The 22825-nt window shown below is 56.5% G+C and overlaps 12 protein-coding genes across 12 annotated transcripts; 9 read left to right on the top strand and 3 right to left on the bottom strand.

Moving 5' to 3' along the window:
• Positions 1 to 384: 384 nt before the first annotated feature.
• Positions 385 to 2837, top strand: VTJ04DRAFT_1126 (uncharacterized protein; the record flags this gene model as incomplete). Its single annotated transcript, XM_069358780.1, has 15 exons — positions 385 to 416; positions 477 to 499; positions 556 to 615; positions 673 to 720; positions 787 to 798; positions 854 to 882; positions 941 to 1004; positions 1067 to 1176; positions 1232 to 1242; positions 1326 to 1338; positions 1393 to 1428; positions 1482 to 2074; positions 2128 to 2356; positions 2408 to 2500; positions 2586 to 2837. The coding sequence occupies 15 exons, from the start codon at positions 385 to 387 to the stop codon at positions 2835 to 2837; spliced, it is 1605 nt and encodes a 534-aa protein (XP_069223735.1).
• A 3218-nt stretch (positions 2838 to 6055) lies between these two features.
• Positions 6056 to 6385, bottom strand: VTJ04DRAFT_1127 (uncharacterized protein; the record flags this gene model as incomplete). The annotated part of the gene is made up of 1 exon (XM_069358781.1): positions 6056 to 6385. One exon carries the CDS (start codon positions 6383 to 6385, stop codon positions 6056 to 6058), a length of 330 nt encoding a protein of 109 aa, XP_069223736.1.
• A 294-nt stretch (positions 6386 to 6679) lies between these two features.
• VTJ04DRAFT_1128 (uncharacterized protein) lies at positions 6680 to 8107 on the top strand (the record flags this gene model as incomplete). Its single annotated transcript, XM_069358782.1, has 1 exon — positions 6680 to 8107. The coding sequence occupies one exon, from the start codon at positions 6680 to 6682 to the stop codon at positions 8105 to 8107; it is 1428 nt and encodes a 475-aa protein (XP_069223737.1).
• A 134-nt stretch (positions 8108 to 8241) lies between these two features.
• On the top strand, positions 8242 to 8646 carry VTJ04DRAFT_1129 (uncharacterized protein; the record flags this gene model as incomplete). The annotated part of the gene is made up of 1 exon (XM_069358783.1): positions 8242 to 8646. One exon carries the CDS (start codon positions 8242 to 8244, stop codon positions 8644 to 8646), a length of 405 nt encoding a protein of 134 aa, XP_069223738.1.
• Positions 8647 to 9601: 955 nt separating this feature from the next.
• VTJ04DRAFT_1130 (uncharacterized protein) lies at positions 9602 to 9956 on the top strand (the record flags this gene model as incomplete). The annotated part of the gene is made up of 2 exons (XM_069358785.1): positions 9602 to 9633; positions 9752 to 9956. The coding sequence occupies 2 exons, from the start codon at positions 9602 to 9604 to the stop codon at positions 9954 to 9956; spliced, it is 237 nt and encodes a 78-aa protein (XP_069223739.1).
• A 40-nt stretch (positions 9957 to 9996) lies between these two features.
• VTJ04DRAFT_1131 (uncharacterized protein) lies at positions 9997 to 11701 on the bottom strand (the record flags this gene model as incomplete). The annotated part of the gene is made up of 6 exons (XM_069358786.1): positions 9997 to 10425; positions 10485 to 10867; positions 10951 to 11107; positions 11175 to 11382; positions 11484 to 11535; positions 11695 to 11701. 6 exons carry the CDS (start codon positions 11699 to 11701, stop codon positions 9997 to 9999), a joined length of 1236 nt encoding a protein of 411 aa, XP_069223740.1.
• A 61-nt stretch (positions 11702 to 11762) lies between these two features.
• Positions 11763 to 12140, top strand: VTJ04DRAFT_1132 (uncharacterized protein; the record flags this gene model as incomplete). The annotated part of the gene is made up of 1 exon (XM_069358787.1): positions 11763 to 12140. One exon carries the CDS (start codon positions 11763 to 11765, stop codon positions 12138 to 12140), a length of 378 nt encoding a protein of 125 aa, XP_069223741.1.
• A 1067-nt stretch (positions 12141 to 13207) lies between these two features.
• VTJ04DRAFT_1133 (uncharacterized protein) lies at positions 13208 to 13668 on the top strand (the record flags this gene model as incomplete). The annotated part of the gene is made up of 2 exons (XM_069358788.1): positions 13208 to 13506; positions 13575 to 13668. 2 exons carry the CDS (start codon positions 13208 to 13210, stop codon positions 13666 to 13668), a joined length of 393 nt encoding a protein of 130 aa, XP_069223742.1.
• A 96-nt stretch (positions 13669 to 13764) lies between these two features.
• Positions 13765 to 14484, top strand: VTJ04DRAFT_1134 (uncharacterized protein; the record flags this gene model as incomplete). Its single annotated transcript, XM_069358789.1, has 3 exons — positions 13765 to 13812; positions 13880 to 14030; positions 14216 to 14484. The coding sequence occupies 3 exons, from the start codon at positions 13765 to 13767 to the stop codon at positions 14482 to 14484; spliced, it is 468 nt and encodes a 155-aa protein (XP_069223743.1).
• A 60-nt stretch (positions 14485 to 14544) lies between these two features.
• Positions 14545 to 14948, bottom strand: VTJ04DRAFT_1135 (uncharacterized protein; the record flags this gene model as incomplete). The annotated part of the gene is made up of 2 exons (XM_069358790.1): positions 14545 to 14861; positions 14921 to 14948. The coding sequence occupies 2 exons, from the start codon at positions 14946 to 14948 to the stop codon at positions 14545 to 14547; spliced, it is 345 nt and encodes a 114-aa protein (XP_069223744.1).
• A 215-nt stretch (positions 14949 to 15163) lies between these two features.
• VTJ04DRAFT_1136 (uncharacterized protein) lies at positions 15164 to 17599 on the top strand (the record flags this gene model as incomplete). Its single annotated transcript, XM_069358791.1, has 3 exons — positions 15164 to 15241; positions 15411 to 15606; positions 15816 to 17599. The coding sequence occupies 3 exons, from the start codon at positions 15164 to 15166 to the stop codon at positions 17597 to 17599; spliced, it is 2058 nt and encodes a 685-aa protein (XP_069223745.1).
• A 1047-nt stretch (positions 17600 to 18646) lies between these two features.
• VTJ04DRAFT_1137 (uncharacterized protein) lies at positions 18647 to 22450 on the top strand (the record flags this gene model as incomplete). The annotated part of the gene is made up of 2 exons (XM_069358792.1): positions 18647 to 18963; positions 19150 to 22450. The coding sequence occupies 2 exons, from the start codon at positions 18647 to 18649 to the stop codon at positions 22448 to 22450; spliced, it is 3618 nt and encodes a 1205-aa protein (XP_069223746.1).
• Positions 22451 to 22825: the final 375 nt, after the last annotated feature.

Consider the following 22825-nt stretch of genomic DNA (forward strand, 5'->3'; position numbering starts at 1 on the left):
TCGCTGCTGTCCTCTTATCAACCCCTCTTCAGCCTCGTCCCTCCGGGCCAGCCTTGCAGCTGCTGCCCCGCATCGGCTCCGTTCCGTTCCTGGGCAAAAGGTTTTGCCGGCTGCCAACGACCAGACACCGGCGCGCATGGCAATGGCAGTTTCAAAGGCGTTCGAGTCACACCCCGCGTCCTGCCTTGAAATCCTCGCACATTTTGGATGCAGCACCCGTGGATCCTCGCTGCCATTCGGTCTGCTCGTCCACGACGAGGACTGCGCCTGATTCCGTTCTCGAAGCTCACATCTGCCAGACCATACACTTCCTTGCCCTCCGTCTCACAACCCTCGCCGTCGCCATCCCAGAACTACCCCGCCAACCCCGCCGACAAGAAAAACATGGCGCCCAAGACTCCGAAGTTCGAGATCAAGTAAGTCCCGGCCTGCACCAACCGTTGACCTCATCTGCATGGCTAACACCGTTCCTACAGGACCCCCAAGGGCACCCGAGACTGTGCGTTTTTCCATTCCTCCCTCCGGCCAGCCGACTCAAACCTAACATCTGAACAGGGTCTGGTCCGGACATGGTGCTCCGGGAGAAGATCTTCAAGACGATTACCGATGTTTTCAGTATGTAGACTGGTCACAGATGAATGAGTCTGCAACATCAACTGACCGAGCACGCAGAGCGCCACGGCGGCGTGACCATTGATACCCCGGTGTTTGAGTTGAAGGGTAGGTGCCCGTCGCCCTGGATGGAGTTAGACTTGGATAGGTGACAGTCTTGCTAACAGAATACAGAAATCCTTGCAGGTGCATAACGACACGACCACAGGAGGCCAGGGGCATTGCTGACAGGGGATTCCAGGGAAATATGGCGAGGACAGCAAGCTCATTGTACATATCCCACTGCCTCTTCTCCCTTTGATATCCGGCTAACTCTGGCATTCCATAGTACGACCTGGCGGATCAGGGCGGCGAACTCTGCAGTCTGCGATACGACTTGACGGTCCCATTCGGTACGCCCCTAACCCCATGAGCATTCGAGCAAGCCTGTTATACTGAACATTTGGACGACCAGCCCGGTACCTGGCCATGAACAAGGACATCAGTCAAATCAAGCGCTACCACATCGCCAAAGTGTATCGCAGGGATCAGCCCGCCGTCAAGAAAGGCCGTATGAGGGAGTTTGTGAGTTTGACCCAATCCTTGATGTCGTGAGACTCGGATGCCTAACATGGGATAGTACCAATGCGAGTATGTCCTGCGCTCTGGAGTCCCTGGGGCCCGCCCCTGTTGAAAGATTGATCTGTCTGACATATTTCCCCCCAATTGTCCAGCTTCGATATTGCGGTAAGGCTCAGTGGCCGCTCTCATGGATGAATTCTCAATGCTGACGTACACTAGGGCGTCTATGATCCCATGATCCCGGATGCTGAGATTGTATGTCTGATAATCGATCACATGTCCGGACACCACTTTCTGACCCCTAGCAGATCAGGATAATCAACGAGGTCTTCGAGAACCTGGGCTGGAAGGGGAAGTACACCATCAAGCTCAACTCGCGGAAGATCCTCGATGGCCTCTTCCAGGTCTGCGGCGTTCCTGACAACCTCATCCGCCCCATCTCTTCCGCCGTCGACAAGCTCGACAAGCTGCCTTGGGCTGATGTCCGGAAAGAAATGGTGGACGAGAAGGGCCTGGCTCCTGAGGCTGCGGACAAGATCGGCCAGTACGTCCAGCTGAAGGGCAAGCGTGACCTGCTCGAGCAGTTGAAGAAGGATGAAGCTCTGGCTGCCAACCCCTCTATGCAGCAGGGCTTCGCGGATTTGGACCTGCTCTTTGACTACCTCGAATACTTCGACGCGGGCCACACCGTCTCCTTCGACCTGTCCCTCGCCCGTGGTCTGGATTACTACACGGGTGTCATCTACGAAGTTGTTACAGAGGGTTCTGCCCCTGCTGTGCAAGCGACTGAGGAGGAGAAGCAAAAGGTGGCCAAGAAGAAGGGGAACAAGCCCGCAGATGCGGATGAGGACCGCTCTGACGATCCCACGGTTGGGATAGGCTCTGTTGCGGCCGGTGGCAGGTCAGTGATGCTTGGTGTGGAAGAGTCTTGCCTCGTCACTGACGCTGATGCAGGTATGATAACCTGGTGGGCATGTTCTCTGGCAAGACCCAGGTGCCATGCGTCGGTATCAGCTTCGGTATCGACCGGATATTCTCCATCATGAAGGCCCAGCAGAAACAAAAGGAGAGGAAAAACGAGGTGGACATCTTTGTCATGGCCTTTGGCAGCGGCAAGGACTTCACTGGTCTGCTGAAGGAGAGAAGCCAGATCTGCGCCAGGCTATGGGATGCCGGCATCAAGGTTCGTTGCCCAAGCCAACCAGAAGCCCGCCTCACGACTAACATGTTGCAGGCCGAGTTCCTTTACAAGGTGAAGCCAAAGCTGCAGGCCCAATTCAAGGCCGCAGAGGCCGGTGGTGTGCCATTTGCCCTTATCCTCGGCGAGGTTCGTACTGGCAGTCGAGGCCTCTCCTTCTTCGCCACTTTCTAGCGCTTCTTTTGATAACTAACCGTGGCGATACCCACTACAGGACGAGCTTGCTCAAGGCAAGGCCAAGATCAAGGAAATGGGTCTCCCTGAAGATCATCCCCTCAAGGAGGGCGAGCTCATCAGCCTGGATAACCTAATCGAGGAGGTGAAGCTGCGCATCCAGCAAAAACAGCAGATCGAGAGCATTGCGGCCCAGGCCGAGGGTCTCAAGGTTGTGGATGGCATCAAGGGCGAGGAGGTCAAAGTCGCTGCCGAGGTTGCGGCTGCTGCTCCTGCTCCTGCAGCGGAGTAAACCCTCACTTTGGCTTGACTTTGACACAACTTCGTCCTCTTCAAGGGATGCCAGTCAACCACCTCTCGGCGGGTTGGTCAGCTGCCGGACCGGAGAAATACCACCAAGTTGATGGTTCTTGTGTTGATCCAAGATACCTTGGCGAGTGTCTCGCTTAGGTCCTCATGTAGATCGCCAGTCCACTCCTCTCCTCTCTTATCCTATCTTCGACTAGCGGATATGGGTTTTAGGTAGTGTGTTGCTTGATAGACCAAAAAGATAGACTGCTGCGTTTGCCGCAACTTGCACATCACCGGTTTCTGTGACGAGAGCCGACAACACGACACCCTCCCACAAACGACGACGTAGTTGTGGCCTGACATCTGCTTCTACGCGAGTTGGCCTAGTCTGTCGGTCGGTGAGAGATCCGATCTCCCTTCTCTGCATACCACGCTACATAGAGAACTAAAGTTGCTACGCTACTTACCTAGGTTAAGGCCAGTTGAAGGCCAGATACTTACCGATTGTGCCCAACGACGACACCGCATGTGTTCCAATCTACCTGACCGAGAGCCGACGTTTCAGTGGAGTTTTGACTCCCCCATCCCGTAGAAGGAATAGGTTAAGAGCTATCCTTTTGTGTCTCTAGCGTCAGAGGCACGCTACTCCTGCGAGAGGTAGAAGTACCCGCGTTTGAGCATTGGCGAAGGATTGCCTGTCGAGCTCTCAGACGCGGCGTCCCGCTTGGCAAACGTCAATGCGTGCGGGCAGGCTGACGAGTCGCAGGTGACGAAGCAACTCCGGAGTACTGTGTAGTAATAAGTAGCCAACGGGAAGGACACACAGACTTTGAGTTTCTTGACCGGTTACTTAGCGTTCCGAGACGCACAGAGACCAGTGGACGTCGCGTCGACGCGTGTGGTGTAGGTAGTGTAGTATGTGTGTGTCAAAATGTAAGAGGAGGGTGTGCAGCAAGATTGCTCCCCCCCGTGATATGACCGCAAACTATGCGGAAGACTACTGGGGGTTCGTGGCCTTGGAGGAGTGTAAGAGGGGTGTCACACATCAGTCAGTCAACGCTGTGAGGCTGCGAGATGAGGAGGAAGGGATGGGAACTTGTGTGGAAATTGGGATATCACATGATGGAGATTGATGATTTGAACGTTAGCATGGAATGTTCGTTTTCTGGGCTTTCGTTGTGTCTTCAGCTGTGGTTGGAGAAGGCGGAATTGGCCACACAAAGTCGGGCCGTCGAAAGTTCGACCGGTCGAACGCCAGTGGCGGTGGTGACAAGTTACTATCGTTTTTAGTTTAGGATTCAACAGCAACGATAGTCTGGGCATTCAGCCCAATCGCTGGAGCTCTCATATCTCGTCCAGCATGTCGGCCTGACGATTGTGACTGGTTAGCTGGGGCTTCCTATCTTCGATGCTTTCGTTCCCTCTGCCAAAGCATTGCATAGCTTGTTGGTGATGATAAACATTACTTCTCCAAGGATTGCGTTATTTTGGGTGGGGGACAGTTATGCCGGATGGCGGTGGCAGGATTCTGGTGTTGCGTTTTCGCTTGTGTTCTCTCTGCGTTTCTCTCTTTGCTTCTTGCGTTTCGTCTCGTCCCCGTCACGTCTCTTTCCCGTGCCGTCCCCCGCCGCGGCATCCGGCTCGCTCCTTTGGCGTTCTTTTCTTGTCTTTTTTTTGTGCTTTTCCCAACGCGCTGTGTCTCGACCTCGCACCGACTGCATGGACGACAAGGGATGAGCAGCAGCAAGGGTCTGGATTCGAGCTTCCTCCACCAAAAAAAGCCACCATGCAAGGGGTCAAGGCCAGGGTCCAGGGAGCAGCGGGAGGGGGAACGCGTTGGTGGGTGGGACTTGCGGGTTCCTGGGATGCGACCCTGGGACTTCTGGGATTGGGGGTGCTCCGGGGAGAGTTCCGGGCGTTGGCCAGTGCTTCGGTGCTTGTGCTTTTGGCGATGTGACTCTGGCCTTGAAGATTTTCTGGGATCCTCGCCGAGCTCCGAACCAGCCTGCTGTGATTGTCCTGCTGGAACTGTGGGTTCGTGTTGTTTTTCGTGTTGGCTGGCCATCGAGGTTCTTCAGATCCGCTGTTTGTCTCTCCACCATCACCTGGTTGCTCCCGCGCTTATCCGTCGATCGCTCTCAACCGAGTGGGTGTTTTCCAAACGGCGATTCCGTCGAGGCGACGGGCAAAGAAGATCACGATGTGGAAGATAAGTGCCCTGCGTGGAAGAAGTTGGGGGAAGATAAAGATGGGCAGGCAGCAAAGCCAGCTGCTAGGGAGGTTCCTGCAGTTGTGATAGTGAAACTTCAGCAGCGAAAGTGCTGCAGGCGCAACCATCGCGTCCGTTGCTGAGCTTTGGCTTGACTTCGACTTTTGCAGAAGCAGCGGACCAGGAGACCGTCTCCCACGACAGGGAAACAGCACCCACAGACCTTCCCCCTTCCAGTCTAGCCCGTTGGGGGGATGGACGGAACTTTTCCTGTTCTGGCGGCAAGCAAGGGTGGCCATTGACTTGCCCCTGCAGCGCCCAGGCCGCAGCACGGGCCCGTCCCTCCACTCCTCCCCTTGATTCTGTCGCCTCTCCCCTCTGCCGGCGCACGACCCAGGTCGCCGGGAACAAGTGGACGCCGTCTGCTTGTTGTCGTGTTTGTGCCGTTCCCACACAGAACTGCAGGAAGGGGGAAGAAAAGGAAAATGCCTCTGCTGTTGTTGCTGCTGCACCGGAAAGTGGGGATAGCGCCATTGGTGCAGTGAAGGAAGAAACAGAAACAGCCCGCTGGGGGCTCGAGGCTGGGTTAGGGCAGAACACCAACGCCTTCTGGCCCCTTTCTTCCACCTTGATCCCATCCATCGTCTATTCTCTCCCTCTTTCTCTCTTCCAGACAGACTCGACCTTGGAACCTCACACCTTCGTTCCCTCAGGTGTGTTCCTGTCGACCTCGTCCTCGACCTTGACGACACGAGTGCCTCGTTGCAGCACTCATCCACTCCTTCCACCACCCACCCTCCAGGATCCCTCATCACTGTCCCTGACTGTCGTTTCACGGCATCGAGTCCACTCGTGTTCTGCTCGAGAGTCTTGGAATACGTTCATTAAACTGTCTGTAAACTGGCCTTCTCCCCCCTCGGCTCCTCGCCTGACGGTATCGCCACCAACTGTTGGTCCCGTTCTCGGACCGTGTCTCGACATTCGACCTCGAACATTCTTCCCGGAGTTGGTCAAACTGTCTCGCGCCCGGTAGAGGTATCGGGCTGCCACGGAAGTGCTGATCCACAACAGCCTAATATTGGATTGTTTGTCCCGACTCGAGAAGCCAGATTCCAAAGTTTGGTTCGCGCGCGGGACCCGTTTTGATCATCACCAACGCCGTTCCATTGCCGATCCGGGAACCACGCCATCTGAGAAAGGCCCGCCAGAAGCAACATCACCACGAGTTCTAGCTCTGGGCACTCCGAGCGTGGGACGACCATTTCAAAGAGCTCCCAACTGTCCGGGTCCCCCTTTCCAGGCTTTTCCAGCCTCTTGGGTCTGCCTTCATCTCGGGCCATCCTGTCGAACCCACTCGATCCCTCGTTAGCGAATTGTCTGTGTTGCCCCTTTGGGCCATCATCGCCATCACCTCATTTACCGACGGACAGGGTCGATGCCTGCAGGGGGGATCACCTCCACGATCCGTCATTTTTCGCAAGGAACTCCTTGGGCAAGTTGCCGTTTCAGCCTGACGACGGCAGCTTGAAAGCCCTCACAGTTCCCTCCCCAACCCTCTGGAGACGGGTTCCGGACTGTTCGCCTTTTGCATCTATCGTCACCACACCCGTCTGGCCCGAATCGACCATCCGATCATGGCTGGCCTGATCCCGTTGATGCTCGCATCGGGCAACCGAACGAGCTTCATTGGCCCGAGCCCGACAACAACGACGACAACATCAACTTCCCGCCGCCGTCAATCATCCTACGTTGCTCCCACCTCCTCTTCAACCCCGACAACCCCGACGACACCCACTTTCCCGACGTTTAGGCCAAAGCCCCAGGTCAAGCGCCTGTCGTTGCCCACCCCGGCGCCCGCTCCCATCGTCGTGTTGCCGTACACCAAGGCCGAGTGGAGGAAAACCATCGCCGAGGTCAAGAGGAAGTACTTCAGCAAGCGTTACCGGGCTTGCTCGGCCAGGTGTCTCGAAGTGCTCGAGGGTATCAAGGATCACTCCGAAGTCGAGCCCATCTATCTCATCTACCTCCATTTCTATGCCGCCACGTCGCTCGAGATTTGCGCCCGGCCGTTGCCGTCGAATGGGCCTCAACGTGCCGCCATGCTCCTGCAAGCCCGCACCCACTTCAACAAGGCCTCGGAGCTCATCAACGCCGCTGAGGAATCCGTCCTGAAGAAGTTTCGTCCCGGCTCCGTCGGCTCCTCGCGGGGGTCGAGCTGCCACTCCCCTTCTGGATCCATCAGCTCCCGGGCCTGGACTCCCGATACTCGCGTCTCATCGCCCACCGAATCCATCTGCTCCTTCGATGACTTCGCCCTGAAGCAGTCTCCCCCAAAGCGCGTCAAGAAAGTGTCTTTTTCGCTTCCCAGGGACGAGCCCATTGAGATCGACCCAGAGCCCATGATCCGGCCAGACTCGCCCACTCTCGGATTTGAGGAGTACTACCTGATTCAGACCTCGGCGCCGACAACACCACAACAAGAAGAGCCTCCGCGCAGCTTCAAAACTCAAGACTTCCCGTCTAGGTTCTACGAAATCGAGATGCCCCTCGAGACGATCCCCGAGCACATTGAGCCGGAGGACCACCACTTGGAATGCGTGCCCGAGGAGCCCGAGGAGGAAGAGCAGGCTAGCCAGGAAAACGACGAAGAGAACTATGCCGTGGCCAGCGCTGTCGCCCGAGCCTGCGAACACCTCGCCACCCTCCGCGCCCAACTCGCCCGCCACTCCACGAGCCTCGATCAACTCATTTCCTCGCAACAACAGCAGGAACAGCAGCAGAAGCAGCAGCAGCAGCAACAACAACCGCAGAAACCGCAGTCATCACAACCACGGCAACGGCGGCATAGGATCTCCCTGCTCCCGGTCCCGAGCCCGACGTCACCAACAACGCCCATAATCAGCGTGACACAGCTCCCTCCCTCGAAGTTTGAGGAGGCTCGTGCCGCAGACCGCCAAGCCCGGATCGAGCGGCTGCGCAAGACGGGCTGGCAGCGCAAGCGGTTCGATGCGAAGAAATACGAGGAGCTGGCCGAAACGGCTCTGGCCGAGTTGGTGGAGTAAAAATTTTACCTCTTCGATCTGTCTACTCTCCTTTCTTGGTCACATCTTTGGTTTCATTTCTTGTGTGTGTGTATGGACAACCAAAAAGGGGTTGGGGGTTTTGTGTTCATTGTTTCAATTGTTCAACAGCCATCATGACGAGGTTTATGAATCGGTTTTGGGTTTCGGGTTTGGGGCATTGTCTCTTTTTTGTTTACTTGGTTCTTGGGCTCTCATCGCTCGGCGTACGTACATTGGATAAGGTCGGAAAGGAGGGTGGATGGGATGGGTTGGTCAGTGGGAGTTGGACAAGGCAAGGAGAGTCAGTCAAGCAGTCAGGCGTCAATCCAACTGACGGGAACTGTACTATATGTACAACAACAACACACATGCACTTTGTAACTGGAGCTTGTTCGGCATGGTTGCGGAATGCATTCCTGGATATTTTTCCTTTGTTTCTTACCTCGTGGCGGCTTGTATCCCTCTGGGCGTTTTCTTATTTTGTTTGGGCAGAGCCTTGTACCACTACTGTTCCGTCGCCCTGGGATGTTTTGGAATGATGGATTTTGGAGAGGGGACCTTGCAACAACCACACCCTTCTTCGAGAGAAGGCTGTTTGTACATAGATACAGACGACAACCGTTCGCGATTCGTTTCGTTTGTTCTTGACTTCATACGTAGGTAGCATAGCATAGCGTAGCGCAGCCTCCTCGCTCGGGGCCAGAAATCGATGACAAGTCAGCTAGGTACCCTTGAGGTAGTTATTGAGGTGACACAGCATATGTCGGATCCCGTGTTGCACGTGATGAGTAGTGATTCATTCTCCCCGAGTACTCGGAACGTAAGCAGAGAGCTGAGAGTGTTGATTGAGGTGCTGAGTGATGCTTAGGTTGTTCTTCGTGGGGACGGGAGAGGCTGAGCCCCATCATGCGTTCTCTTCCAGGCCGGGCGGAAAGAGTCCCGTGTTTGTCGAGGCATACCTCTAGTACTTGGCACACTCAGTGACGAACTCTTTGAAGTCGAGACCCCATCATCTGGGAAGTCTTCGCTATCTATACCTATGTCGTCCTAGGTCAAGTCAGGCGAGGTAGGGGGCATGCTTGGAATACCGTCGCGATCTCTACCCCTCTCGTGCTAGGATGGAAATGTAGTTTCGCTGCAAATCAAACCCCGTACGTATAAAGCGTTTCTTCTAGCGGTTACCTAAGCAAAACATCAGAGGTGGTTTATTTCCGTGGTTAAGTGGTGGGGACAATGTCGATCAACCGCTGCTAGAGATCTGCCGCACTAGTCATCTAGGTAGTTCAGCCACTGGAAGACCGCCTGGGCCTACTTAGGTACATACATACATACTATACTCCGCAGATAGGGAGGTGGGTAGGGGGTTTCCTGGTCTACGCCGTAGATAGGTGACGTCTATCCTCCGATCCCTTCCCCAAGTTCAATCTAGTTTCGCTTGACCCGGCCACCTGATAGACATCACCACACTCGCGCTTCTCTCACACTGCTCAACTTATGACGATGTCATCATCTGTCGTTCGTCATTGGTAAAAGGGTAAGGACCAAGGTAGGAAAGAAGCTACCAGGTAGGCAATCAAGAAGAAATCGAACCAACACACAGATATCATATAGGAGAAGGGGATAACCTCCATCCCCTCACCCGAGCCAAATTGAACCAAACCAACAAGTCGAAAAGAAGACGTCCCAAAAAGCCCATCATCCCAGTTGCGTGCGTACTTTGCTCTTGGGTATCCATGACAGAATGCCCTCCCGATCATCCATCACGATATCACCTTCATTTCTTCCTCATCTCATTCAACACTCGGTGTGGTTGGTCTTCACCTCCCTCCCACATACTCATCCATCCTGACAACATTTCTTCCATCCAACTTCTTCCCCACCCACCTAGCTCACATAGTCGACTTCCTCGCCGCCTCCTCAGCAATCTTCTTGGTCTGCTCCTGCTCCTTCATCTCCCTGACCTTGGCGAGCACCACCTCACGGAAAATGGCCGACTTGATAGCCTTGCTCAACTGCCTCTTGTTACCCTGTTGTTGCCCGTCAGCAGCGGCGGCGGCTCCGGCGGCGGCAGCACCGGCAGCAGCAGCAGCGGCGGCGGAACCGTGACGCGACTGGTCGGCCGCGAGCGTGGCGTCCTTGGGCAGGTCCGAGTTGTCCGGGTCTTCCTCCTGTTTCCTGAGCGCCTCGATGCGGTTGGCCAGCTTGACCATCTCGATGCCGCGGCGGAGGCGGGCGCGCGTGAGGTAGGCGCGGATTTCGGGGAGGAGGTTGTGGTCGGTGGCGGTCTTGCCGGTGAGCCAGGGGTGTTGGAGGGCTTGCTTTGCGGGTGTTAGTATCGCATTTAATGTTGTTCTGGGTTTATGGGAAGGAAACGCACCTCACTCGTCCACCGATCCTCAGGCTTCGGCCGCAGGAGTTTCAAAATGAAATCCTTCGCATCGTCGCTAACGTCCTTCCAGTAGCGCTCGTGGAAGACGACGCGGCAGGCGGTGCACTCGTCGATCAGGTCCGGCAGGTTCTCGGAGCGGAAGGGCGGGTAGCCGCACAGGAGCGTGTACGTGATGATGCCCAGGGACCACATGTCGACGGGCTTGCCGTGGCCCTGCTTCAGCATCACCTCAGGCGCCGCGTACCCGAACGACCCGGCCATGGTGGTCAGCACCTCGTCGGTGCCTAGCGTCTTTGCGATGCCGAAATCGGCCAGGACCAGGTCCGAGTTCGGGTCGTTGGTCAGGTAGAGGAGGTTTTCGGGTTTCAGGTCTAAGGGAGGGGTTGTAGTTAGGATGATGATGCTATTATGACGTGTATAAGGGATGGGGAGCCCGAAGAGCAGGACTACGAACCGCGGTGGACGACATTGTTCTGGTGCAGGTAGTTGACAGCCTCCAAGACCTGCTTGATGGTTTGGGAGCCGTCCTTCTCGGTGAATTTGCCCTGCTGGCAAATGCGGTCGAACAGCTCTCCACCCGTAGCGAGCTCCGTGACGATGTAATACTTGTCCTGTAGGAGGGAACAGCCCGTTAGATCCTTAACTCAGCGAGGATATAACGGCATTTGGCTGCCATACTCTTGACTCGAACCAGTCAACAAACTTGACAATGTGTGGGTGTTTCAAGCGCTGAAGCATGTCCAGCTCGTCGAGCACCATACGCTCGTTGCCTCGGACAACCTTCTTCAGGATGATCTTGATGGCGACGCGGCCCGTGGGGCCCTCAGCCTCCCGGACGATGCCATAGGTACCGGCGCCGAGGGTGCGCCCGAAGCGGTACTTGGATCTGTGTAGGAATTCGCAAGCCGGTCAGTTCGCAGGTCTGGCAGCTAGGTTGGGCTGAAAGGGAGGCGGGGTCGCGCTCGCGGAGGAGGGAATGATGCGCACTTCTTCTCATAGCTCTCGGGTTGCCCATGGAGGCGACTCAGCATGTTCGAGACTGTTTACAGGCTCTTATTAGTCTTGTGCATGCGCGCGACGGATTGGGCTCTCGTTGTCGCCGGTCACGGCTGATAGGGGCGAGGGGTAAGGGGGCAGCAAAGGAGCCGGAACCACAAACCAAAGCTCGATAGCGCCTGACGGATCGAGGGTGACTTACAGCTCATGGTTGCGAGCTTTCTGCAGAAACTCCAAAAGAAAAGCTCGAGGAATCCAGCGGAGCGCTGGATGGGTTCAAGTATAGAAGGACGGGTCGATGACGAGGCGTGCGGCTACGGGTTCCGAGAGCGGTTTCTCTTTGGTGCGTTGTCCAAGGTACGACCAAAGGCTTGGGTGCGGTGCAGTGCGTTGCCCTACGCAGTATTGCTGACTTGGCTGTGCTCTTGGGAGTTGCAGCTGTGGTGTGGCGGAGGGGGGTTGGAAAGGGGATGGGAGAGCACGAGAGAGAGGGATGCGAGGGGCTTGGGTCTAGGTCCGGACAATGAGTGGATGCAGCGAAATTTCGAGGAGCGGCTGAGCACCCGATGCTTCACAAGAAAAGTCTTGGAAGGCAATGGGAGAAGAAGAGAGGAATACCAAGCCTTGGGGAGAAAAGAGAGGATATGAGAGGACTAAAGCTCAGGTGGGAATGCGCCGCGAGGCAGAGGGAGCCTAACTCCCGTCCTAGGAGAGGTTGAGATGAGGAGGGCTTGGCAGCAATACAATAAGCAGATGAGGGCGGCGTCAAGGTGGGTTGGCGAGGGGTAACGAGACTCAACAACAGCGCCTAACTTGACGCTGGGCGAGGCTGGGACACACCGGGACCTGAGCTAGCGGGGTAACAGATAGGTTCCTATTCCGTTTGCGGCTACAACCCCAACCTGAAGCGCGCTGGGCTGCAGGTGAATTCACTCGAGGCGATACGGCTGGGCCTCAACTTGAGAGAAGAGGGATCAAGATGGAAGATGAGAGGATGTTGTTGCCCTGAGTACCCTGGTCTGCTGCTCGTATGTATGTACATACACCATAGGGGTACCGGTTGAGGCCCTAGGCATTCGAGCCTCCGACTGTTGATACCTACCGGCCTTGTCAAGGCTGTAGACGCATGAGATGATCAACGCGAACCTCAGTGTTGCTCACCAAGATGACGGATGGAGTGCCACTTCGGACGAGATAACCTTGCCTGCATGCTGCAGAGAAGCCGTCAACACGTCCATTGTTTTTGACTTGGCAGGGTCGAATTGTGGCGCCTTGGATGGCCATCAGCTGTATCTGTATGTAGTACCAGGAGTACGCTAAGCGAAGACAAAGACGGGGAGCGATCCTGTCAAACAGATCACCATGCAACGGCGATATCCGAGTTGCCGTCGAACAACGGCCGGGCTACATGGAAGCATTTGTCGTCTTGTTGACGTCTTGCCTGTGTCGTCCAGCCCGTTCTGCGTCCGCCACCACCATTATGGCGATGGACGACGGCCTTGCGTTGCACTGCCCCTCTGCAGAGGCACAGCGCCGAGGCGGAGTCGGAGACGCTCAAGTCATGCTTGGCTGGCTGGCGGCCGGCAGGCATTCGACCAAAAGTAGAGGTTGACATTGATGTCCTTGAGAACAAAAGACATGGAGGATGCATTGCCCCGTGGGTTTTTGTTGGATGGGATGGCCATGAATGTTTTTGAGTTCGACCAGTTCACAGAATGCTTCGACCTGAGTGTTTGTTAGGTGTTGCTGTCCCTCAGTCTCCGTTTGCTGAGGGTGACGGCTCACAAGGCGGCAAGCGGCAGCTCCCACTGTTGACACGACCAGAGAGGATGCGGCAAGTGGGGCAGGTTCCAGTGCCGCCGTCCACTCTCCCCGCTGAAGCCACATGCCTCTGCCATCCAACCTTGGAACTTGGAACATTGACAACACCTCACCTTTCAAACCTCGAATCGGCTTGTTCCTTTCCGATCTTTCTAGATCCTCAACTTCAAACCTCACCTTGCCTTGTCATATTGTGAGCGCGGGTGCTTGAAACCCAACACACACCATCTCCAGATCTGTGAACTTGACCCCTCACTCCAGCTATTTAAGTCATTCCACTGGAATCCCACCTGAGGTCCTGCACCCCGCGCCCCGCGTACTCGACGACGGCACGTTGCGTCCTCCATCCGTCTAGGTGCCGAACCTACGCTTCTCATTTGTCTGCCCGACCCGCCATAGCCATCCTCTGCTATTGACACCGACCTGGACTTACAACACCACAAGGCTGACGATGGCGGGACCATTTGCTGCGAAGCGTCTGGGTAAAGAGCTCCAGAAGGTCAGAGCCGCCAATATGGATGCCATCTCTGTGGGTCCCGCCATGGCTAACATTCAAGGTAAAACAGATCAGCAATTCGTTGCCGCCAGGAATCGAGTTGGTGTCGGCAGACAACTTCGAGGAGTGGCTCCTAGATATTCGCGTGCTCGACGACAATCCGCTCTATAAAAATGAGACGTACAGGCTGAGGTTCCGATTTAGCTCAACCTATCCCATCGGTACGTCCATCCGCCCCAGCAGTCCTTCAGTTCGCCTACCAGGTCAACCCCTCGGCATCTCCTGCCCCGGTCAACTTCCTGTGCGACCACGCCGGGTGGCTTATGTCCCGGGAGTTGACTTGGCCTCTTTGAAAACACTCGGTTGATCCAAGCTTATTGAGCTAACCACGACGTTTTGTCCACAGAACCACCCGAGGTCGTCTTCGTCAAGCTTCCCGACAGGCCAATCCCGATCCACCCTCACATCTATTCCAATGGCATCATCTGCCTCGATCTGCTCGGGCACCAGGGGTGGTCACCAGTCCAGAACGTTGAGAGCGTCTGCATGAGCCTGCAGAGCATGTTGACAGGCAACACCAAGAACGAGCGGCCCCAAGGCGACGAGGAGTTTGTCCGCGGGAACCGTCTCCGTCCGAGGGACATCGAGTTTTACTACCACGACAATGACGTTTGAGGAAGGGAGGTGAAAGGTACGGGGCTGGATGTGGTCGCTTTGCTGCATTTCCATCATGGTTCACTTCGACTTCAGGGCGTTGCGTTTGTTCTTGACGTTGCGGACGGGAGGTTTTGTACGGGCTTTGGTTGCATACACATACAGTTCTTTGGGCATTGGGAACAGGGAGGAGGATTTTGGCTTGGCGGATTGAGTCGGCGAGACATTGTGATTTTCAGACGTATACCAGACCTGACGGAGGAGGCCAGCGAACGTTGGGGAGGCACGTATGTACCAATGCCGGGCCTGCTGAGTTTCTCTGGAGAGAGCCTTTTGTGGCGAAGCCTGCAACCCTCCCAGCTGAGCCTCCTCAATTCCAGGTTGTCGGTGGGAGATACCTAGCTTGCATCATGAACCTAGCTTTGATGATACCATTTTATACAAGTTTATACAGAACAGTCCTGTCTTCGGAGAGTCCCGTGCATACACTCTATGTCTGCATTGTCTGTCTGCCAGTGTTCAGGCGATGGAGGTTGTTGCGGAGGAAAGCTGCCTTGAGAGCCGGCGCCAAGCGGACTGCCAAGACATCACGCGTCATTCTCCACAGTTCATCTCGGCTTTCCGTTGCTGCTCCTGAAAGCTCAAAAAGGACCCACCGAAGCTTGGGGAACATGGACCGCCTGGAGCTCCCACCGCCAACATGGCTCCTCGTGCCGAGTTTGACACGGAAAATATCCGCGAGAAGGCGCGAAAAGATTTGCTTCATCTCCTCGAGGGAGTAAGTTTTACCCTCTCCTACGTTCCCATTCATACACAATGCCGTGCCAGGAACCCGCGATGGCGTCTGCTTAGCTCCAGAGAAAGAGAGAGGGGCGAGCACTGGGCTCATCACCCACAGAAAAAAACAGCCGAGGACTGACAGTCAGCCTCTTTTGCTGGTCATCTAGGTCCGCGGCAAGAAGAACCTTGTTATTGAAAGAGAGCTTGCCGGGCCATTGGGGGTTGTGGTCAAGGCCTCGACCCTCCGCGACTACGGCGTCGACAATTTCTTCTTCCTCGAGAACAAGAACACCGATTCCAGCCAGCGAAATGTCGTCTTCATTGCGCGCGGCGAGGGCGGCGGGAACGCCCAGCTAATTGCAGGTGAGAAGAAGCGCTCATGATGAATCTCTCTCTCTCTCACAACCCCGTCGGCTCCAGAGTAGACAGCGCGGGCTTCACTCCCTCTCGCGATTCGTCAGTCAAATGAGCCGGATATCACCACAAACAGCACATCCCTATCGCCTCACTAATCGTCTTTGGGACATGCGGTTGAGACCATCATAGTGTGCTGACATTCTTTCTTCCTACAGACCAGATCATCCGCCTTCAGCGCGAAAGCCAATCTCCTCATGAGTTCCACATCTTCTGGGTGCCCCGGCGGACCCTGCTGTCCGATAAGGTCCTGGAAGAGGCCGGCGTGCTAGGCGACACCCAGGTTGCCGAGCTCCCGCTCTTCTTCTTCCCCCTCGAGAAGGACCTGCTCTCCCTGGAGCTGCACGACTCCTTCAAGGACCTGTACCTCGCCAAGGACCCGACCCCCGTGTTCCTGCTCGCCCGCGCGCTGATGGGCATTCAGCAGAAGCATGGCTTGTTCCCTCGTATCATCGGTAAGGGTGACAATGCCAAACGGGTGGCTGATCTTCTTGCGCGTATGCGCCAGGAGCTCCTGGCAGGGGATGATGGTGATGAGAAGGACAGGGCCGCGCTGAGTCCCAGTTCTACGATCGAGTGTGCGATTATTATCGACCGAGAGGTTGATTTTGTGACGCCGCTCTTGACGCAGCTGACTTACGAGGGACTGTTGGACGAGGTGTTTGGGGTGAAGAACAACCAGGTCGACGTCGACGCCACAATTGTTGGTGCGGCCGCTCCACAACCGACGGCTGCGGGAGCATCGGCCACACCGGCAAGCAATACCAATAACAATTCCCGGAAGCGCAAGATCCAGCTCGACGGGTCTGACACGGTCTTTGCCCAGCTCCGCGACACCAACTTCGCCGTTGTCGGCACGTTGCTGAACAGGATTGCCCGACGTCTACAGGCCGACTACGAGAGCAGACACCACACCAAGACTACGGCCGAGCTGACCGAATTTGTGCGCAAACTGCCGCAGTATCAAGCTGAGCAGCAGAGCGTCAAGATTCACACGGGGATGGCCGAGGAGATCTTCAAGTTCAGCAAGACGGACATCTTCACCAAAGTGCTTGAGGTCCAACAAAACCTCGCGGCCGGTGCGGACCCGTCGTCCCAATTTGACGCCATCGAGGAGCTCATCGCCCGCAACACACCGCTGCCCCAGGTTCTACGCTTGCTGTGCATCTACTCGTGCGTCGCGGGCGGCATCAAGACCAAAGAGATGGACCACTTCCGCCGCCTGATTCTACAAGGCTACGGATACCAGCACCTACTGACGCTGCAAAACCTGGAGCGGCTTCAGCTGTTCTTGCCGCGCTCGTCCCCGCTGGCGTCCATGATCCCCGCCATGTCGGCGGTCGGCTCGTCCTCAACCACCAGCGCGGGTGTTGGCCAGCAGGGAATGAAAACGAACTACTCGTACCTGCGCAAGCAGCTGCGACTTATTGTCGACGAAGTGGACGAGCAAGATCCGAATGACATTGCGTACGTCTACTCGGGCTACGCCCCCCTCTCGGTTCGGCTTGTGCAGTGCGTGCTGCAAAAGCAGTACCTCCTCGCCATGACGAAAGGCGGGACCGGCGCCTCCGCAGGGGCGGCAGCAGCAGCAGCCGCAGCCGCAGCCGGAGGCGGAGGGGCGCTGGGCTGGCGAGGGTTTGAAGACGCTGTCAAGAGCGCTCGAGGCGCGACGTTTGACGAGGTGCAGAAAGGCGAGGACAAGGCAGTGAAGGCAAGACAGCTGCTGTCGTACTCATCAGGAGGGGCGGGGGGAGAAAAGAAGACGGTGTTTGTGGTGTTTGTGGGCGGGGTGACGTTTACGGAAATTGCGGCGCTGAGGTTCGTGGCCAAGCAGGAGGAGGCGAGGAGGAGGATTGTGATTTGCACGACGGGGATTGTGAGCGGCGGGAAGATGATGGAGGCGGCGATTGAGGCGGGGTCGTTTGAGAGAAGGGGGGAGTAGTGATTTAAGTTTAGGCGTAGAGCTGTATTATGGAAATGGTGATGCTCAGTGGTGAGCCCTCCTAATAATTGTAGAATGAATGGATTGTGCGGATGTTGAGGTTTGTCTTGCTCTCACGTGATGGGCCCTTCCATGCCCGAAATGGCGTGTTTCGTGCAGCGCATCAGCGCACCCTGCAGACGAGACTCGGGTCTTTGCGCTCAACTTTGCTCCCAGCGAGCGCGGACTTGGCCCGGCTTGTCCTCGGGGAGAACATCCACTCCAGCGCTGAACTCCCATTCCTGCTGTTCCACACAGACAACCTTGACTGACGACTAACAACGGCCACTGCATGCCGCAGTATGGCTTCAACGCCGGCCAGCCTTTGATATTGACAAAAATCTAATAATTGCATCTTCAACCCCAGTTTCGCAATTGCAATTCTTCCTGGCGAGGAGGAGGCTCTTTTTCATGCCTTCTTCGTGGAGGAACATGTGTGTTCAAGGTAGAGTGATGCTCTCTGTCTGGTCCTATTCTTTTTCCCTCCCCTTGCTGTGGCTTGCAAAGTTCCACTCTTGCTCTCTTTCTGTCTTTCTCTCACTCCCGGGTCTGGTCTTCGTCTATCAAGCTTCCTGATACTCCCAGATCACGGGCCAGGTCAATTGAACATTTACGATACCCCTTTAATGGCCCTGCTCAATAACATGCCCATTCACCCAGGGATCCTTAGCACGATCTAGACGATGGCATGCTGATATGAGGATCCAGATCCCAGGCCCTCGCTCTCTGACAAGACACACATCGACTTCCCTTTTCTTGGACCCCATCTTTCATAAGACAAGAGAACACACATCCTCAACCATAGCTCTTCGAGCGGTTGCCCTCGTCTTTTAACTCGGTCGCTTTTTTCACTTTCCTCCAAGTCTCGGCCGTCGATGGGCTTGTCAGCGAGCGTTCCCCTCGTCACCCTTGCCGGACCTACGACGACACAACTTTGACCTGCAGATATCATTTCCGCAAGCTATCCGCGTACCGGGCCAGGAGCGGTCCTTGGTCGACGTCGATATAATGGGACTTTCTTCTGGGTCGCGGACCGGAGTCGTCAACGGAGCATCGCCATCATTATTATCATCACCACCCCGCCGTTCGCCTCGCACCTCGCTCACCAATTCGTCAAAACCCCTGTCGCCATCGGTTAGCGTCTCATCATCAGACTCAGACACCAGTTCTCATAAGCAGAGGGTCCTTTTCGACTCGGCGTCTAGAAGGGCTAGCTCCGAGGCTATCGCTCCTGAGATCGTTGTTTGTACTGAGAAGATGGACACCACCGCGATGGAGGTTACGCCGACGACGGACACTCCCCGCGGCGAGGAACAAGCAGCAGCGTATGTGTGCAGTCTTGTCGTCTTCTCCTCTCATTCAACAATGCATTATCACCCATCCCTGGCCTGTACCCTACCTATTTCTCCGTCTCATGCCCTTCCTCTGAGAGCCATCCCAACCCCTGCTTGATTGTTACCCCTTCAGGGGATGGGCTCACCTGTCATCGGTGTTAACTCATTTCATCACAGAACGCCTGCGGCTGCTACCAGCTCCCCTCTTTCACCACCGCCACCGTCTCCTATGGCCTTGTCCGACCCGCCGTCAGCTCCTGCCCCGCCAGCTCAAACCTCCTCTTCGCTCAGCTCCCTCTCATCCTTATCCGACGCCTCGGAGCGTTCATCCGCCCCAGCATCCGGATCGAGCAAGGCTACTACCCCTGTCGACATTGATAGCTCTAAGGAAGTTTCTTCTGCCTCCGACATCACCCGTCCTACCCAGCCGCCGGAATCACCGAGACGAAAATGGGATATCCGACCTAGGGTCTCCATACCCAATGACCTGCCCCTCCCTGAATACGCGATGCAATGCGTCGCCGCCGCCGAGGCGTCGAGGCTTAATCCATATGCTCTACACCAGGAGGAGTATTTGATGCTCCGCGGTCACATCAGCCATGCCCAGGTCACGACGTACTTGAACATCCGAAATGGGATTTTGAGATTATGGATCAGAAATCCCCAGATTCCCGTCACCCGCGAGGAAGCTGTTGGCTGCGCAAAGGACTGGAGGTGGTTCGATGTTGCGAGCTTGTGCTTTGACTGGCTGGTCCGTCGTGGTTACATCAACTTTGGCTGTCTCGAAGTGCGGTCACCCAAGAAATCGGGGAAGGCTGCTCCCAACGATGCTCAACCGCAGGGCAGACGGAGAACGGTCGTTGTTATCGGCGCCGGCATGTCAGGGCTCGGCTGTGCCAGGCAACTGGAAGGACTGTTTTTGCAATACGCAAAGAAGTTCCGCAGCATGGGCGAGGAACCGCCACGCGTCATCGTGCTCGAGGGCAGGAACCGGGTGGGCGGCCGGGTCTACTCCCGGGCTTTCAAGACGAAGCCGAAGCACATCCCGCCAGGGTTCGAGGGGAAGCGGTTCACAGCCGAGATGGGAGGCATGATCATCACGGGGTTCGAGAGAGGCAATCCCATGAACATCCTCCTACGCGCTCAGTTGGGCCTGGGTTACCACTTGTTGGTGCCCGAGACGACGCTCTACGACGCGAACGGCAAGCCGGTGGATTTGCGCCGCGACCAGCTCGTTGAGAACCTGTACAACGATTGCCTCGACCGGGTCAGCGAGTACAAGTTCAAGCCGCCGACGTCGAAGCTAATCGAGGGCAACCGGGACTTGATTGACGAGGGCAAGGATAGCTCGGTCGAGACACACAAGACGATACGCCAGACTGAGGAGCTGTCCGCAGCCCAACCGCATGCCGCCCCTGTCTCCGAGCAGAACCTGGCGCCGCAAGTCAACCTCGTTCCGGTCTCCAGCGATAAGGCCACGGGTAAGATCCATGTGGCCCCGGGGACGCCGGGCGCGGTGAAGGCGGCCCAGAAGGCGAAAATGATGGGCTGGACGCTCAAGCACGGCGTCAGCGACGATGCGGATTTGGATTTGGAAACCCCGGCAAAGGAGCCCGGTGCCACTCTTGGCAGCGTCACCGACCGCGCCATCGCTCAGTACAGGGACCTGCTGGATCTGACGCCGCAGGATTTCCGGCTGATGAATTGGCATATCGCCAACCTCGAGTACAGCAATGCGACAAACTACCACCAACTCAGTCTCCAGGGGTGGGATATTGATGCTGGTAATGAGTGGGAGGGAAGCCATTCGATGGTTGTCGGTGGCTATCAGAGCGTGCCGAGAGGACTGCTGTATCTGCCCACGCCCCTGGATGTGAGGCAGAAGTCGCCGGTTTGCAAGATCTCGTACTCGCCGGATGGACAAAACGGACTGGCTGTGGTGGAGTGTGAGGATGGGTTTAAGGTCGAAGCGGACTACGTTGTCAACACGATACCCCTTGGCGTGCTGAAGCATGGGAACGTCAAATTCGACCCGCCGCTGCCGGCGTGGAAGCAAGAGGCCATCGACCGTCTTGGTTTCGGCGTCCTGAACAAGGTCATTCTCGTCTACAGGGAGCCGTTTTGGGACGAGAGCCGCGACATTTTCGGTGTGCTGCGCAACCCGACAAACCGCCACAGCCTCGAGCAGAAGGATTACGCCACCAACCGCGGCCGCTTCTTCCAGTGGTTCAACGCGACCCGCACCAGCGGCATGCCCACGCTCATCGCGCTCATGGCCGGCGACGCCGGGTTCGATACGGAGCAGACGTGCAACGACGAGCTGGTTGCCGAGGCCACCGCCGTCCTGCGCAGCGTGTACGGCTCGCGGGTCCCGCATCCCGTCGAGGCCATCGTCACGCGCTGGGCGTCGGATAAGTTTGCGCGCGGCAGCTATTCGTCGGCCGGTCCGGACATGAAGGCGGACGACTACGATACCATGGCGAGGCCGATCGGGAATCTGTATTTCGCTGGCGAGCACACCTGCGGGACTCACCCGGCCACGGTGCACGGCGCCTACCTCTCGGGCCTGCGCGCGGCGTCGGAGGTGCTGGACGCCATGCTCGGCCCCATCCCCGTCCCGACACCGCTTATTCTGCCCAAGGATGCGTATTCCTCCGGCTCGGTGCTGGGGAAGCGCAAAGCTGGCAGCTCTGTTGCCCAACCGCAACAGCATCAGCAGCAGCAACAACCGCAGCAGCAGCAGCAGCAGCAAAAGCCGCAAACCTCCCGACGGAAACTCACCCCGCTCCAAGAGTGGGAAGACCGCCTCTGGGAACACCTCATTACCCAGCTCGGCCCGCGGCCGCTCCCGCCGCCCAAACCCGCCACCAACGCCTACATTTTTTACTCGAAAGCGCACTACGAGGACGCGCGCAGGCGGCTCGAAGCCAACCGCCGGCCCGGGCGGGGCAAGCCGTCGGCGAACGAGGTGCGGGTCATGAGCGCCAAGATGTGGCGCGACGCGAGCGACGAGGACAAGAAGCCGTTTGTGGAGATGGCGGAGGAGATGAAGAAGAAGTTTGCCGAGGCGATGGAGCGGTGGAAGGAGGAGGCGGCGGAGTGGGATCGCAAGGCGGAGGTGCTGAGGGGGGAGTGGGAGAGGGCGGGGAATCCCATGCCTGGTGGTACTGGGAGGGCAACTAGTGGGAAGGGGGCTGATGAGGTAACGATGACAACGACGACGGCAGCAGCGGTGGTGGTGGTTGGGGTGGGGACGCCGACGGGGGAGGAGGCGGCGACTACGACGACGACGCCGGTTGAGGTTGAGGTTGAGGGGAGGAGAAGGAGTAAGTCTAGGGTGGAGAGTTATAGGGAGGTGGATAGCGAGGAGGAAGATGGGGATGAAGAGATGGAGGAGGACCAGGAGGAGGAGGAAGAGGATGATGGGGAGGGAGGGGAAGAGCATGTTGGAGGGGAGGAGATGGATGTAGATGAATGAGATGGGGTAGGGGGTTGAAGGAAGCGAGGTTCAAAACAAGGAGGATGGGAGCCTTGAGGTTGTGTGTAGGTATGGGCTGTGTACTTGAGTATACATAGGTACATACATACGTTTGTTGTTTTAATGGGAGCATGTTGGTTTGCTTCAAGTGTGTGTTTGGTGTTGTTCATGGGAATGGCGGGGTATATTGGACTACTAGTGTATGAACCTACCCGACGTTGTGCAAAGGAGTTACTATATGCTCGAGGAGGGAGAAGTGCCAGGCTCAATGGTTACTGGGCGACAGGGAGTTGATGGAGAATTCAGATCACCTCACCTGCAGGCTTTGAGGAGTACCTATGTCCTTGGTGTGTACATATATCACAGACTTGTGTT

This window comes from Mycothermus thermophilus (assembly GCF_041956435.1).
Source record: "Mycothermus thermophilus strain CBS 625.91 unplaced genomic scaffold VTJ04scaffold_1, whole genome shotgun sequence".
In the NCBI taxonomy this organism is placed as follows: domain Eukaryota; kingdom Fungi; phylum Ascomycota; class Sordariomycetes; order Sordariales; family Chaetomiaceae; genus Mycothermus; species Mycothermus thermophilus.